A 17,291-nucleotide genomic window follows, 5' to 3' on the forward strand; every position below is an offset into this window, starting at 1 on the left:
CCGTGCAACGCACAGGACTAAACTAGTAATATAAACATAGTAAAATATGGCGTAGAACATTCAATAACACATCAATGAACATATAGTAGAAGTATGATTATGTATATTTAAATACTTATATTTTTGTCTTCAAGTCACAATTTCATTTTTGTTTTGGGTATTGGACATACTCCACAAGTCCACAATGAGTAACTTTATATAAATGTTGTCTCTGTCGTGGTGTTGTATATATTAGTACATATTTTTAAAATAAACTTTTTATTACGAAGAAATGAACATTATGTTTTCTGAATATGAACATTTTAATTAATATTAAAATTGACAATCAATATTAAATTTTTAAAATTCATTAAGCTCATTCTTTTAATGAATTAATGATATGTATATGAACATTATTCGTTTTATGAATGAGCATTTGCTATTTTTCCAATTAAAATCAAAACGAAAATGAACATTTATCAGAAAATCTTTTTCATGATAAACTTAAAATTACATTTCAATAACCCTATGAGTATTGTTTAGGATAAAAATACCCTAGACACGTGGCCCAATGGGCTGGTGACACGTGGCATATCGCCATTGGTCAACAGGGCTCCAATCCCCTGTTGACACGTGTCCTCGGAACCCTACATGGGGAACTTGTCTGCCCCATTATAAATAATGGGGCGAACCTCATTTATGGGGCATTTATAAATACAAGCACAATTACCGAGCTATATTAATTGCGGAATTCTCCCAATTAGCGAGAAGTACTTTTACCCTTTCCGCACATTTTTCCTCCTGTACGCCTACTAACTTGATCGTCGGAGGCGGAGCTCCTACCAACCGGAGTCTTCGTGATCTTGCAGGTACAGGCGTCGGCAGCTCAGTCTCGGAATCAAAACTCTCCCGCAGGACACCTCAGAAAACCCCGAAACATTTGGCGCCGTTTGTGGGGAGAGTACTTCCAAGATGACTTCTGATACTGTGCCACCGAATTAGGACAAACGACCCTTAGCCGAGCCTGAGGTCCAGACGGACCAGGAAAGTGGTGACGACTATGAAGTCGACACCTATGTGGCCCCAGACGGGTCCTTCAGAACAAAACTCATGACCTTCATGAATAGTTTCAAAGGCGAGATAAAGAATCTCATCCGGTCAGCCACCCCCCAGAAGGGTCAGCCGGCCAAGAAGCCTTCCTCCTCTGGGAAGAAGACTCTAAAGGATCGTGTTCCCACTCCTTATCCAAAGCCTAAGGTGGGGGAGGGGCCCAAGATCGACTTGAACAGGCTTCGCTTCCCTCAAGTGGAGCAAAGAAAAGTCATCCGGCAACTACAGCCGGATGGATCCAAGAAAACCTTCTCTGATGCCCGGACGTTTCTCCAGGAGAAGAGAAGTCAGCAGTTGTCTGCGTCGGCTTCAACGTCGACCTTCCCTGGCAGCTTCCGCAGTGCCTCCGTCAGGCACTCGGAAATCGACCAAGGGGGTCAGTCGCGCGAACCCTCTACACGATCTGGTCCCAAAGTGATCCAACCGAGGCAATATGGTCCGCCATATGTACCGGGTGGATCCCCTTTTTCTACACCAGGCCTCTTTGGGGGTCATGGGCAGCAGTCGTTCCAACCCACTGATTGGCAGCTGCGTCTGCTTAATTTGGGAGAACAGCCTACAACGTTCTCCCCAGACATAACTCACGCGGCACAGCCGCCCAAGATCAAGAATGTGTTGGTAGGTGCCTATAATGGTACCTCCAACCCGGAAGACCACCTAATGGCATACTCCAACCTCATGTATCTACAGGGGTTGGATGACGCCGCCTGGTATAGATGCTTCCCGACGACCCTAAAGGGCATTGCCCAACTGTGGTTTGGTAACCTACCAGCCAGCTGCATCAACAACTTCAGAACTTTGGCGTACTTGTTTACGTCAAACTTCTCAATGAACATCCCTGCCAAAAAGACCTGCCTTGATCTTGGGGCAATACAGCAGGGTGACAAAGAAGGACTCCGGTCCTACGTCAGGCGATTCAATCTGATGAGGATTCAGATTCAAGGGCTGTCTGACGAAGTTGCTTACACAGACTTCTTTAAGGGTCTAAAGGATGGGTCAACCTTCAAGTTTGACCTCGCCCGGAAAAGGGTAGCCACCCTCCAAGAGGCATTAATGGAAGCAGAAGCCTATATACAGGCGACGGAGCTTTGTGCTGTAAAGCTACCGTCAGATTTCAAAAAATCTGACAGAAAAGATAACCGGCCACAGCAGCCGGCAAAGAAGGAAGAAAAGAGAGAAGGAATCTGGGCGGCAGACCGGTCTGGTCAGCCGGCCTCGAAGGCAAGAAGAAAATCTGAACCGTACGTCCCCAAGTACGAGTTCACAAAGGACTGCTCCTCCATTCTCATGGAGATCAAGGACCGGTTGTCCCTGGAGAAACCGGCCGCCATGAAAAGTCCTGCCAGCAGCCGGGATAAGAGCAAGTACTGCCAATACCATGATGATGTTGGCCATGACACTAATGGCTGCTACAGCCTCAAGCGGTTGTTTGACCGTCTGGCTGACGAGGGAGCTTTAAAGTCCTACTTGCCAAAGCCCAAAGGCAACCCCAAATCAAACGGATGAAGAGACAGTCTTCACCATAGCAGGCGATTTTGCCGGCGGAGGCCCAACCATCCGGGGTACAAAAGACAACATCAAGAAGCTGGTTAACTCAGTGGATGAGGGTCAGGTGTCGAAAGACACCTTTCCTGAGGTCCTTATTTCTGAAAGGGACCGGGGCAAGGTCAGACGGCCTCACGATGACCCCATCGTCATCGAATGCAAAGTTGTCAACCAGAAAGTTGGCCGGATCTTAATAGATACCGGGAGCTCGTCTAACCTAATCAGCTATCAGTGCTTGACAAAGCTCAAGTACAAGCCCACCTGCATGCATCAGGAGCTTCACCCCTTAGTCGGTTTTGGGGGAGGAGTAGTGCATCCGGTAGGAAGCATTGACCTTCCTATCCGGCTGGGTGAAAAGGGGCACGGACGCCACATGGTCATAAAATTTCTGGATATGGAGGAATTGACCGCCTACAACATGATATTTGGTCGTCCGACCCTCAACGAATCCAAGGCTGTCATCATCCCGTCCCTCATGCTGGTCAAATTTGAGAAGGATGATGGTAAAGTCAGTTCCCTAAACGGGGACCAGAAGACGGCTAGGGAGTGCTATCTCTCTGACGTCAAACCAACTATGGGTACAGCCGGTCATGGCGAGCCCATAGATGTTGATAACTGCGATCCAGCAGTCCTGGCTCCAAGGGAAGCTGATAAGAAAAGAAAGGCGGACCAACTGGCACCCGTCAAAAAAGAAAAACAATAGCAATCACTTGCCGGAGAAAGGTCGGATGATTTTCGACCTCAACCGGCTGGTGAGAGGGTTGATGTCGTCCTGGACGACAGCCGGCCCGACATAACCGTTAAGGTTGAGACGGTTGCTTTTGAAGTGTTGGGGGCAGACTTGCTCCAACTGCTGAAAGAATTCAAAGACATTTTTGCCTTTGAAGTGGAAGAGATGCCAGGCGTAAGCCCGGATCTAGTTGTCCACAAACTTGCCGTGGATCCAAAAAAGAAGCCAGTTAGGCAGAAAAAGAGAAATCATGGCGAGGAAAGATCTCAGGCAGCAGCCGCCGAGGTCAAGAAGCTGTTAGATGCTGGGTTCATCCGATAATGCTACTACCCGAACTAGGTAGCAAACGTTGTCCTGGTTAAAAAACCAAATGGTACCTGGCGGATGTGTGTAGACTACACAGATCTGAACAGAGCATGTCCAAAGGACAGCTACCCGCTTCCACAGATCGACAGTCTGGTCGACTCTACAGCTGGTCATGCCCTGATGAGCTTCATGGACGCCTACTCAGGCTTCCATCAGATACCCCTCTGGAAAAAAGATCAAGAAAATACGACATTCGTCACTGATCAGGGGTTATTCTGTTACAAAGTGATGCCGTTTGGGTTGAAGAATGTGCCTGCTACATTTCAGCGAATGATAAACACAGTCTTCCGCCATCAGATAGAAAGGAATGTAGAGGTGTATATCGATGACATGATAGTCAAATCCAAGCTATAGAAGGATCACCTGGCTGACCTCCGAGAAACGTTCACCACACTCAGGCGGCACAAGGTCATGCTTAACCCTAAGAAGTGTGTCTTTGGTGTTGAGTCTGGGAAGTTTCTCGGATTTCTGATTGACCAAAGGGGGATTGAGGCTAATCCGGAAAAGGTACAGGCGGTAATGGACATGCAGTCACCCCGCACTTTAAGAGAAGTCCAAAACTCACCGGTTGCCTGGTGGCATTAGGGAGGTTCCTCAGCCGGTCTGGCGACAAATGCCTCTATTTCTTCCAAGCAATTAGGAAGAGGTCAAGGTTTGAATGGGGAGAAGAGGCTGAAGCGGGATTTTAGAAGCTCAAGCAGCATCTGCATTCTTTACCAAGGCTAGTGAGCCCCCTACCCCAGGAGGTTCTCTACATGTACCTAGCCGTTTCAGATCACTCCCTTAGTGCTGTTCTCCTTGCTGAGAGATACGACAATCAACTCCCGGTGTATTTCATCAGTCATGTTCTTAGAAATGCTGAGCTCTGGTACCCTATGATTGAAAATTTTGGGTTGGCCCTCTACAAAGCAGTCAAACGGTTGAAGCCCTACTTCCTGGCTCATCCGGTAAATGTATACACTGATCAGCCACTCAAGCGCCCAGTGACCACCATAGAGTCATCCGGTAAAATGATCAAATGGGCTGTTGAAATGCAAAGCTTGGAGATAACTTTCGAACCCAGGCAGGCAGTGAAAGGTCAGGCGTTTGCCGACTTCATTGTCGAGATGACTAGACCGGTGCAATAGGAAAATCCTGATCAAGTTTGGAAGTTGTCTGTAGACGGTAGTTCTACAGTGAACGATTGTGGTGCAGGCGTTATTTGCCATTCCCCAGAAGGGGATAAGTTTGAATATGCACTACGGTTTAAGTTCCAAGCCTCGAATAATGAGGCAGAGTATGAAGCCCTACTAGCCGGCATACGTATGTGTAAGGCGGTTGGAGCAAGGAAAGTTGACGCCTGCTCAGACTCTCAATTGATTGTAAACCAATACCACGGTGACTATGAAGCCACCCATCCGGCTATGATCAAGTATTTGCAGGCGGTCAGGGAAGAGGATGCGTCACTTGATGAATTCCATTTGAGTCAAGTGCCACGGTCTGAAAACAATCAGGCGAATGCGCTCTCTAAATTGGCGTCATCCGCCTCCTGTGATGCACCTAGGACAGTCTTTTGGGAAGTCATGGAAAAAAGAAGTATTGAGCATGATCCCATTGGAATTTTAGACCGAAGCGCCACATGGATGGACCCCATCCGGGCTTATCTGACAGACGACTCTCTGCCGGATGTCCCTTTAGAAGCAGCTTCGCTCAAGAAACGAGCTCTGAGCTTTGTTATGCACCAAGGAGAACTCCTCCGGAAGGGGTACTTACAGTCGTTTTTGAAGTGTGTAACCCCAGAAAGGGGAAGGGAAGTTTTGGAAGATCTGCACGCGGGTTTTTGTGCTTCACATATAGGCGGCTGATCCTGTCAAAAAAAGTCAGGCGGCAAGGATATTTTTGGCCCACTCTAGAGGCAAACGCCATGGATCTGGTGAAGAGGTGTGACAAGTGCCAACGGTTTGGCCGGTTGATACATCGTCTGGCAACAGACCTTACAGCCATACACAGTCCGGTCCCGTTTACAAAATGGGACATGGATATCTTGGGACCTTACACGCCTGCATCAGGCGGTCGACGGTACATTTTGGTAGCTGTAGACTACTTCACCAAATGGGTTGAAGCAGAGGCGATCAAAGGCATAAAGACCAAGGATGTGATCTCCTTCATTTGGAGGAACATCATCACCCGGTTTGGGTTCCCTATGTCTATGGTCTTCGATAATGGGCCTCAATTTGAGACGCCTGTGCTCAAGAGTTGGTTGGGGGATCAGGGAATCTCCCATTGTTTTGCATCCGTAGGCCGACCCTAGGAAAACGGACAAGTTGAGGCCTTCAATAAGCTTATCTCATACGGTATCAAGAAAAAAATTGAAAGGGATGGCGGTCTATGGGCAGAGGAGTTGCCTCATGTCCTTTGGGCCATCAGAACAACTAAGAAAGGGGCAACGGGTAAAACCCCGTTCCTCATTACATATGGCACTGCGGCCGTCCTCCCTATTGAACACTACGAGCCAACTCTCCACATCATGCTGTACGATGAGGAGGCCAATTGGGAGGCCATGCGACTTGCCTTGGATGCTTTACCAGAGCGAAGGGGCAACGCCGCCTTACGTCATGAGGTCTACCGTCTGAGAATGACTAGAGCCTACAACAAACAGGTACACAAGCGGCCCTTGAAAGTAGGGGACTTTGTACTCCGCAAAATGGAGGCAACCGGTAGGGCAAATGAGCAAGGCAAGCTAACCCCAAACTGGGAGGGCCCCTACCGGATTTTTGAAGAAGTTAGAGACGGCACATACCACCTGGAAACCCCAGACGGTAGGAGGCTGCATAGAATTTGGAATGTAGACAACTTAAAAAAGTACTACTTCTGAGAGTTGTACATCTGTTGTAATTACCGAATGATTAATGAAAAAAGTTGGTTTATTACATTGTTGTATATCTGCGCCATGTCTTGTGCTTAACACAAGAGACTTTCATTATAAAACCCCCATACGCCATGTCTTGTGCAACACACAAGCGGCACAATTATCACTTAAATACAACCGGTGACGCCCATACGGGTGAATTCATCGAAGAGAACATCTCCCTTCCGGGTGGTAAATTGTTTTAGTGATCAAAACTCAGGCGAATGTAATAATGGAAATTAAGTCAGTTATTTCCGCCTGAATGATCCATTGCATCAAAGAATAGCTGAATAGCACTCCCAGAAGTACAGCCGGTTTATTCTTTAAAAAGAAGTACCAACATAAGCTAGCCTAAAAAAAGGCAGCCGGTACTCCCAGTACATCTAAACCACCGCCTGCCTCTTCTGAGGAGGCAGGCGCAGAATAAATATGGTTATACTAACCAATTTTTACGCAAAAGCACCGCACACGGTTTGCTATCAGATAGCAAGGCCCTAAACTCTGGGCTCCTAACGCAAAAACGCAGCCCGGAAGATAGGCAAAACAAAAGTCAAATGGTTTTCAAAGACCGTGCCCCAACCGGGGCTGCACATGGTTTTCAAAGACCGTGCCCCAACGGTCCCTGGCCGGGGGCATATGGATAGCCGCCTGGCTGAGTGCAGCTCTACCAGGCATCTATCCGAGGGCAATATTCCTAACCCCATCCCGTCTCAGGTTCACACGGCAATAATACTTGAAGAAATTTGAAAGAAATTTGGCATAGAGCAAATTTTAAAGCAGTGCAAATAAGGAGAAATCATTCAGCAAAACCGGCACAGCCGGTGAGAAAATATATATATATTAATATTCAAAATAAAATACAACTGTAGAATAAGCCGACTCCTCCGGCGATATTACAAGATAATGCACGGCACGCAGGCCGGGAGGTCGTTGCTATTCTAACTGCACGGTCACCCGGTCATTCGGAGTCTGAGTCTCTTCCGGATGTGGTGGTGCAGCGGTGGGGACGGAGTCAAGAACTTCTTCTCTCTCCTCCTCCTCTTCATTAGTCGCCGCCTTCTCCTGCATCCTCTTAAACTCCGCCTCAACTCATTTGTCATAGGGTTCAGGCCCCGGCTGACCCTCCTCCTCAGCCAGAACGACAAGATCTGCGTATTTGTAGGCGAGCTCCCAGACGTTGTAGTTTGTACCCGGATGGATAATGGAGAACGCTCTTTTCATTCTGTTCTCGCAGTCTTACTCATTCTCCTCAATGAGTCGGCTCTGTTCTGCTTCAAGGGTGGCCTTGACGTTGTCATTTGCAGCAGCCGCATCCTTCTTCAGGCGGTCATTCTCTTTTTGCAGGCGGTCGCTTGTCTTCTCCGCCTGCTCCAGCCGCTTGAGAGGTTCCTCATGATCCTTGAGTTCCTTCTCGGCATTGTTCAGCGCCGCCTGAAGGTTGTCCAATTTGGTCTTGGACTCATTGAGGGCCTTCTAAAGGGTCTTGACCTGGTCCGCCTGCCGCATGATTATAGATTTAGTTTCTAAGTCATGCACAATCATTGAATCTTCAGCAACTTTATGTGTGTCATCCGCAGATCGTTTGGCCCTCCTTACCTCCTCCTGTTTGCGTATGTAGGCCTTTTTGAGCCCTTCCACGCGCAGCAGTGCTTGCAACAATACAACCGGTGTTAATAGAAAAACCGGATGTGTATGCATCAAATAAAATGCCGGGTGGGTACTTCGAGCTTACATCAGCTAGCTCGACCATTACTCGGTCGGCATTGAAGGTGTTGATCCTAGGGATCGCTTCCTTCTCGTCCCGAGGGACGGCTTTTAGCATGGCTCGGGCATACTGAGCTGCATCCGACCAGCGTGGAGAATTATCTGCACCAGAAACAGACGGTGAGAAAGCTGCATATGCTCCGCCTATGGATTGCCGGCTGATCGGAGAATCTTCCGGCTGAGACTGAGAATAAGACTTAACCCGCATGGGCACGCCAAGAAGCGTGAGGTTGAAAGGATCTGTACCTTGTTGTTGGAGACCTTTCTGGCCTCCGTCAGTAGATGGATCGGCTGAGGTCCTTATTAGTGTGACCTCTTTTAAGGCCACAGCTTCAGCAGTTGACCCACCTGGGGTCTTTATTGATTTACCGCCGGTAGTGGGCCGGACGGTAGATGTGGTTTTCTGCACCTTAGATGCAGGCTCCACTACAGTCGGCCTCTGCCGAATCTGCTTCTGTAGGGAGCGAGGAGCTTTGCTCCCATCCTGAAATGAAGCAACAAAGGGTCAAACGGAAAAACGAACAAGCAAATAAAAGTGAAGCAAATAAATCAAAGTATGGCAACACAGACGATCTAACCTTCTTAGCCGCCTGGGCGGCAAGCTTTTTCTCCAGATTCTCCTTGCGGATATCTGAAGCCTTCTTGGCAGGCGTTTATTCTGTTGGCAGCATGTTCTTTGCTTCTTTTGCAAAACACAAATCAAACACGTTCGGTCAAGATCAGAATAATAACAAAAGGCATTGTAATCAAAGGGAAAGTATATATCAAGCGAAGAGAACAACAAAGTCGGTTTTGATCGCGCCAAAAATAATTCATATTATTATATAATACTTCATATAACTCAATGACCGCGCCAAAAATAATCAGAAGACAGAAAAGTCGATTTTGATCAGTTCAATTTAGTATATATCAGGCGAAGAGAACAGCAGCATACTTTCATGATTTATGTTCCTCTTATATTGACCTATAACAAAACATCAGCATAATGGATCACACTTACAATACAGTTCAAATTGCAATTTTTTTGGCCGACTATTTGAAACCAAAACATTCACCTGATAAAATTCATCTAGCGTTATAGACATCATTCAGTGAGTGCTCCGCACTATGTTTCCTTTTCTCAGTTCAACCACATGTCCAAGTCCAATCAATGTAACGTCGTAACCAAATGGTCATTACAATTGAATAACAGCCAGGCTCCTGATTTTTACCTGATAAGATCAGTAGGAAATGTATGCTAGCTCCACTAGTTTCCTAAATAAACACGCGATGCTTTACCAAAAGAAGACGCTAGACTGCAGGAAGAACAAGGTGCTTCTGATAGCGACAAGCATAACAAAGATCTAATGTATTAGCTCTGCTGTATTCACTGAACAGAAATATACAATCAGATATCGCACTGAAGACATGCATAATATTATATATTACATACTATTAGATGAGTTTTTACTAAATCTTCACTGCCGATATTCTTAAATTTTATAATCCTAATTGCAGTTAGGCAGCACAACATTGTACTTCTAATCACAAAAGCTTTACATTATCTTGTTATATTAATCACAAGAGTACGGCTTTGTCATTTGATATCAGTCATGCTGAAGCAATAATGATTCTAATTCATTAGAAAGTCAGACACAAATCTCTATCTCAATCTTCATTATCAGAGTCTGAACTAACTTCTGTTCTCATTGCTAATACAGTCAGAAATCAGGTCTGGGAGATCATTTCAGTATTAGCAATCAGTTTACTGCAGAATTCAGATTGATGATTTCGGATTAGTTCATCAATCTGAAATCTAGGAAAGCAGAGAGGCCAGATAGCACAAGGTTGCAGACTAATTTTACTACAAGCTAAAATAGTCAATAAAACACCTTAGCCAAATCACAGCCAGAGCCAGACTGACATGCTTTAGCCGGACTCAGTAATACAGACCTTAGACAACAATCAACGAACATCTGAAAAACAATTTAGAAGAAAATGTTAGGAACTTTGTGAACTTTTTTCAAACATCGCAAAATAGAATACACAGTGAAGGGGGGTATGTATTCTTATGTTTTCGTATCCCCATTATCTAAAGTTGCTGATTTTACTATAAACAGATTTAATGATTTATATAGAACTTCAAAATTACCAAAGATTTGTGACAAACTGTCATCTTCACCTTACCCTTCAATTGCCATGAAATTCTAGATGTTCTGAACTTAGTAATAAAAAGTACAATAGTCAAGCCTAATCAAATACGAATGAGGACATGATTAAGTTTTGTAGACTTATTTGTGTTCACTTCTCCTTCAAAATGGTAAGGGCACAGCTAAGCCTAACAAGTTGTGTAGAGCCAAGTTATAGTGTTAGAGCTCACCAGGAAAATTGTTAGGTATTTCTTAATCTTTAGTCCACATTTAGTAAAAAGAAAATTATAAAATTGTCCACACTAGAAATGAAGGAATGTTTCACAAACAATCTACACAAGGAGGTGTTTGCATGAATAAGGGGTTTACATTTACTATTACCCAAGTAAGTCTTAAGTCCCCCTTAAAGAAATAGTTGGTCTGTTGTGCAATTGGTCTCGCTCAACTTAAAGGTGAGACACGCATCAAATCACTCCTCAACATTATAACAAGTAACCCCTTTATAAACAAAAGGCACCCTAGCATACATAAAAAGTCACTGCCGACAGACGACAGTATACAAGTTGCCCCAAAACCAACTGGTGACACTGAAAAACGCTGTTTCTCCTGACCAGAAATAGTGGGAAATGGGAATACAATAAACCTGTTGTAATCATTCCGGCGGGGTGGCAGTCCTCTCTTGCCTAATTTTCTGTCTACATACATTGGAGAGTTTTCTGATTATGATAAATGGATAAGGGAGTCTTGACCTTAGGCTAAGTGTTTTATATTGGAATAAGCTTTACAGTTTGACAACAGTTCTGGTTTAACAACCTAATGAGGCTGCAATTGTCAACTAACTCAGCTATTTGGCAATAGTTTTGACTTCTTCAGCATAAGCTGATACAAGAACATTCCAATTAATCTCATCTATTTTGTCAGCAGATAGTTGCCGTCATTATCTAGACAAAATATACTTTGATCATTGAAACCACCTACCAAGCTGCAAGGATTCAGAGCAGACATTATAAAGGTCAGATGACACGGTATAAATTCTTAGATACTTCCAGCTATCAGCTAATTGTTCAAAAGAATTATAACATGCCATCAAAAAAACTATAGTCACGCTTTGAAATTGCCTCAATAACCACCCAATTATTGTTTAAATATCGTATTGATTTATAGGATTTGGTAGTACCACGTCCACATAAACCAATGAGGAAGTAAGGAACTACATTCCGCTATGTGGAATGGGTATGAAAATATAATTCGCTACATAACTTATTTTGTGGTTTAGAGAGGCACAAAGACTTGATAAGACCTACAACAAGGAAATTGCACTTTAAAATTTTCGATAGAACACCGTCGCTACAAGTTTCTCAAGTGTGAAGCTAAACGAAAGAATGTGTAGGTTTATGGGGGTAAAATATTCATTGAGGTAAGTAACCACAAATCAAAAGGAATCAGGGTGCACCTTTTTAAAATTGTCTTAGCTAGATGCATGATAAGGCATATCTAATGACTAAGGCAGATCAACTTTCTAAATTTTTCAAAGGGTTAAAAATAAATTAAAAACATAATTTAAAAAAAAAAAAACCTCCTGGTACTTAAAATTGATACAATAAAGATGAATAACATATTAACTTTAGAGCACTATAACTTCATATTTAAGTAAAATGCAACAAGCATCAACTCAAAAGGCTTCAAAAAGTTTTTACACTGTACACCATTGACACTTGGGCTTTGTTCTTTCCACATCCAAAGAGTACATTTCAGATTCCAATAAGTGTTAAGCAAACAGAAGTTCAGATAAGTTGCTCTCAGGTGAAAGGAAACGGCATCTTACTATCAAAAATCAAAAGATAGAGTGATTTGACAATCAAAAATCTAAATCTCCGCCAAGGCGCCAAAGACTTAGTGTTGTTTCAATCATTTACAAACTTGCATGTATATCCAATTCTGTATGAGAAGGAAATTTACACAGCTAGGAAAACCAAAGAAAACAAGGAGCCATATATGTTCTCTAAGGTATGGAACTCACCTCGAAGAGATGTTTCTATGCGATATAGGTTGTTTATCTATACATGATATACAGGGAACTCAAAACGCATTTAACTAAGCGATTTCACGACTTCATCTTATGAAAGAAACAGAAACACAAAATTCCTCCAAGATAGTGAGCATTCTTTTCCAGATATTAATTCTAGAAAAAATAAGGAGCTACCACACCATGATCGTCTAGAGATTTGATTAAGGCCAAAAGCAAAGGATCACCTGTCAAAAGTAAAAGACAAAGTCATAAAAAGCTTCTTCAATACATAGTAAAAATAGGGGAAAACTTTCAGAAATATACTTATCAGCAAATTATTCATTTTCACCGTCTTCATAATAAATTTGTGATTAATAAATTTTTCAGTGATCAGTGGGGCAATCCTTTTTGGATAAACAGAAATATGCTTGATATTAGAACAGAAGGTGAATCACTGTAGAGCAAAGCTATATCAAACACATAATGAGAATCACATTAGTACATTACAGCACCAAAGCAGTTTGGTTATTACATACAACAAAACTATGGCTGTCTGGCCTTCCATTATCTCTCCATCATTCATTCTAAGTGAAATTTGGAGTAACTCAATCGTAAGCTACAGCTATTTTAGGGAATGTGAAATATTTTAAATATTCCAATATAGTATATGTGACTATTAACACCAAAAGAGTCCTTTCACTATTGCAAAGATTGCGAATCTAGAAAACATATCTAGTAAGGCCTCCTAAGTAGGGCCCCTAATTCTCAGACACGGCCATTAAACTTGAATTTACTAGTAGATGAATGAGTTTTCAAGGATGATAATGGTTCACAGGCACCCTAGAATACTTCAATGTCGCATAGTCACACTCAAGTTTCAAAGAGGAATACTAGCGGCCAGTTCTTAAGATTTTATGCAATATGAAAAATGATCAATAAGATACTAGCAAAGGCAGACATGGAGAAAAAATGCGTATCGTATATGACATTTAGACTTTTACAATCTAAGATCAACATAAGAAAAGTTAGAAAGCATACCTCTTTAAGGCAACCAGGGGAACGACCTTCTGTTGGCAAAGGCTTCTTAGTCTTCCAGCGAGATATCTCAGCCTGCATTGAGTCAATTTTATCCCTAATCTCCCACAAAACTCTCAATTCTTCTTCTGCTTTATCAGCGTTTATTTCATGGCCTCTTGTTACAAACCTCTGATCCTTAAGTTGCTTAAGTCTTCTGTTGAACTGCTGAAATTCCAAGTCAGCAACGCCAAATGTTGGTTGTTTAAAAAGCAATGGCTTATCAGTCTTGCACTCTTTTGGTTTAAGTGAATCATTACTGCTACCTGGGGAAAACAATGGCTTCTTTTTCCAATCAATTTTCTCTTTGGCATCATCTGTCTTAGTTAAGCTTTGGTCACTATCTGGAGTTAACAATGGTTTTTTCTCCCAATCATTTTTCTCCTTGACAATAGACTTACATATCTTACCCCAGACAGAATCTAGCATTCCGTTCCTAATTTCACTTTCAACAGTCAGATTGTGGCTTTCTTCCTTAGAAGTACCATCTTGATCAACTAAAGAACATATTGGGACTTCAAAGATATCCTGAACACTTGTCGAGCAAGCAAAATCTTCACATGCTTGAACACTGGCTGCAGTTTCAGGAGATTCAAGAATATCTGATTTTGCAGGAGTATTTTCAGGGGAGGGATGCAATTGGAGATGCACTTGTTAGTGGAACATTATTTGTATCCTCAGTTGAAGGGAAAGTACTAGAGCCCTTAAGATCATCCAACTCCTTCAACCGTTCATCTAACTTCTTAATCTCTTCCCAATATGAATCTTGCTCCCTTCGAATATAGGGGTCTTCACCTTTACTTTCCTGCCATGGGTGTGGAGAGGGTGTTGAGGATTTTGTTCCCTCGGTAGAAGCTCGCCTACTCAACGCACCATTATTTGGAGGAGGTGGTAGTGAACTATTCCGTCTGAGAGTGCTTCGCGAGCTTGATTCTTCTGCATTTTTTCTTGACAACATGTTATCAGGATATTGTATCTCACAGGTACCTAAATCATCACACCCCATGCTCAAAAGTTTGAACCTGTATGCCTGAACTTGGAACTCAAGGGAAGCAATCTGCATTTCTTTCTGATATATTACTTCCTGAAAAGTCTCGAGTGTTTCTTGAGCATGACAAATCTTTTCTTCGGCAATTCTCTTATATTGACTAGCCTCCATTCCCACTGCTGCCTTTTCACCCTGCAAGCATAATATCATGGATAAAGCTTCATCAGCAGCAGTAGCAGAGGATTCTCTCTCCATATCCAATTCACTGTATAGTTTCTGCAAAAGTTCTTGCTGAGCATGGAGTGTCTCCTTTAGGTAATTAGTCCCAGGTGTGGCTAGAGATAGTGTACGTGCAGCCATTGGGCTCATCAATAGTGTACTTCAATTTTGGATCAGTACAGTTACTTGTACAACTGCAAAGATGCACAAGCATTCACTGAGCATGACAGAATGATTATCAAATACTGGTTTGCGTTAAAAAATCTGATCCAAAAGAATTCCTGGCAGAACGATGTATAACTAAAATAAGTAAACTGGTTAAAGCAATTTGCTGCTTTGCAAAGGTAGGTGCTATCAATGTTCTGCTCAAGAACCCCTAATAATCAACCTGCTAGAAAATTACCAAATCCTTGCTCTACGAACATCTTTAAATAACAAAATTAGGTTCAGTAACACGCTTACAGGCATTACCCAGTAAATTGAACCAATTCTCAAAACAACATGTTGAGCCTGCTAAGATTTTACTGGAAACACTAATTATGACAAGCTATTAACCAATCAACTAAACAATAAAGTATCATCGCACCTAGGAGGAGCTTGCAACAGCCACAACAGTCCAAAATGTACCTGGAAGCCTAAAGGTTCGTGACAACATCGACCTAATTTGTATCTGGAAGTCTAGGAGTTCGTTACAACAGCACCATCCGGTCCAACCCAATATGTATCTAGGAAATTCAAGTTATAAATGGCATCACCCTACCATACTACTGACACCAAGAACTAGACTATTAGTAGTGACTGTTTCTAAAAGACCTACAGCCAAACCATCAAGAAACATGATAGAAACTCCAATCAGTCTTCGCTATCCAATCGATTTCCAAACCTATTTCTCCTTATAAAGGATGCAACTCAGCAAATGATTCCAATCCAACTATTCCATACTCCACATATTGATATACTGTATTAAACAAGCCGGATATGCATAATTGCACACTGTGATAACTTTGCAAATTGGCCCTAAATTGTGATAAAATACTCAAATCTGACAATGTATACTCGTACTTAATTTCAAGAAACTGTAAAGCAAAAAAACACAGCAATACCAGAGATATATTCATCATCCCTCAATTACACATTTTCCACCCAATTCTATCGTTTAAATTCGTCATTTATTACCGCATACCAAACAAGGACGTTCATGCTACCAGAAAGACTTAACTAAAAAAAACAGGCATATTTAACACATTAACACCCATAATTCTCAAATTCCAAAATCTCAAAAAGGCAAATCATCGACTGCAAAAATCAAAAGTAAAAGAAATGTAAGATGAAGAAATATACCTGAAAAGTTCAGCAAAACAGACCAAAATTGTAACCTTTGACAAATACCCAGAACACCTGAACAAAAAAAAAAACCACTTTCTTTCACGTCATCGCACCATTATAAAATCTCAAAACAACAATTTAGATGACACCCATTTGATAATCACTCAAGAGTAAGAAAACCCAGTTTCAATTTTCCCTCTTTTTTACAAAAATGACAGAAATTTCTGCAACAAATTTCGAGAAGAAAAAAAACCCCAGAAAAATGAAGAAAAATTTAATGCAGAATGAATGAGTAAATAGTACTTCTACTCCAGATATTATTATTATCAGAAAAAACAAATGTGGAAACCAGATACAATAAACCGACAAATTACCAAAAAAAATTTATCTTTGGCTTTTCCAACGGTTTCGCTTTGTGGCTTTTCTTTTCAATTCTTTTTCCTCCCCTTGTTTTTCTTATCTTTGATCATTAGGAGGGTCTAGAATGATTACTCGAGTGAGAGATCTAAGCGATTGGTTTGGTTTGATAAAGGGATAATGCGAGAAATTTGTGATGAAAAAGGGTATAAGTTCTTAGATATTTGAAAATGAAAAAGAACGAGGTAAAAAATACAAAGTAAAATAACTATAGGTAATCAAGGTAAGAGAAATTATAAGGCTTCATTATTATAAAGTTGTGCAAGTGTTGAATTTTGAAAAGAATTTAATATAAGGGAGTTTCGATTCATATAACTGTAAAGGTATGAGATTGTATTGAACTATTGGATAAGTTTCTATTTGTCAATCTAGACTTGTAAGTTGTAACATTTTTTGAAAGACAAGTAAATGTGAAATATCAAGAGAGACATTTTTCAATAGAAGAAAAAAAGTTGTCAAATGCCAAATTAGTTGGTATGATAATAATTTATAGTATAAATGTTATTTTTATAATGTACATATGAGAAGTGCCAATTTTTACTACTTGTATTAGAGTGAAAAGTAAATCTAGTTTTTAAGATTTTTATATATATACTTGTATTATACTTTTATTTGGTTGCAATAGTAAATGTGAGGTATATAGATATTCTTTGCATAGTCTGTAAGTAAATTTATTGTAATCTTATTTAATTATTAGGAAAGAAATCAGGAGGCTAAACATAAATATTATTAGGTAAGAAATCAAGCTA

The 17,291-nt window shown here is 41.8% G+C and overlaps 1 protein-coding gene across 3 annotated transcripts; it reads right to left on the reverse strand.

The window, feature by feature from the left end:
* Positions 1 to 11,810: 11,810 nt before the first annotated feature.
* Positions 11,811 to 16,797, reverse strand: LOC110719570. Of its 3 annotated transcripts, XR_002511138.1 has the most exons (4): positions 16,500 to 16,797; positions 16,141 to 16,197; positions 13,557 to 14,993; positions 11,811 to 12,763 (listed from the first exon to the last, which is right to left on the reverse strand). XR_002511138.1 is itself a non-coding variant. In XM_021898533.1 (3 exons), exons 2-3 carry the CDS (start codon positions 14,019 to 14,021, stop codon positions 12,740 to 12,742), a joined length of 489 nt encoding a protein of 162 aa, XP_021754225.1. In that variant the 5' UTR covers positions 14,022 to 14,993; positions 16,141 to 16,493; the 3' UTR covers positions 11,811 to 12,739. The 3 variants fall into 2 exon arrangements, 1 of the variants encoding a protein (XP_021754225.1); XR_002511137.1 differs by lacking the exon at positions 16,500 to 16,797 and having other exon boundaries at positions 16,141 to 16,493.
* Positions 16,798 to 17,291: the final 494 nt, after the last annotated feature.

This window comes from Chenopodium quinoa, unplaced genomic scaffold, assembly GCF_001683475.1.
Source record: "Chenopodium quinoa cultivar QQ74 unplaced genomic scaffold, ASM168347v1, whole genome shotgun sequence".
Taxonomy (NCBI): Eukaryota; Viridiplantae; Streptophyta; class Magnoliopsida; order Caryophyllales; family Amaranthaceae; genus Chenopodium; species Chenopodium quinoa.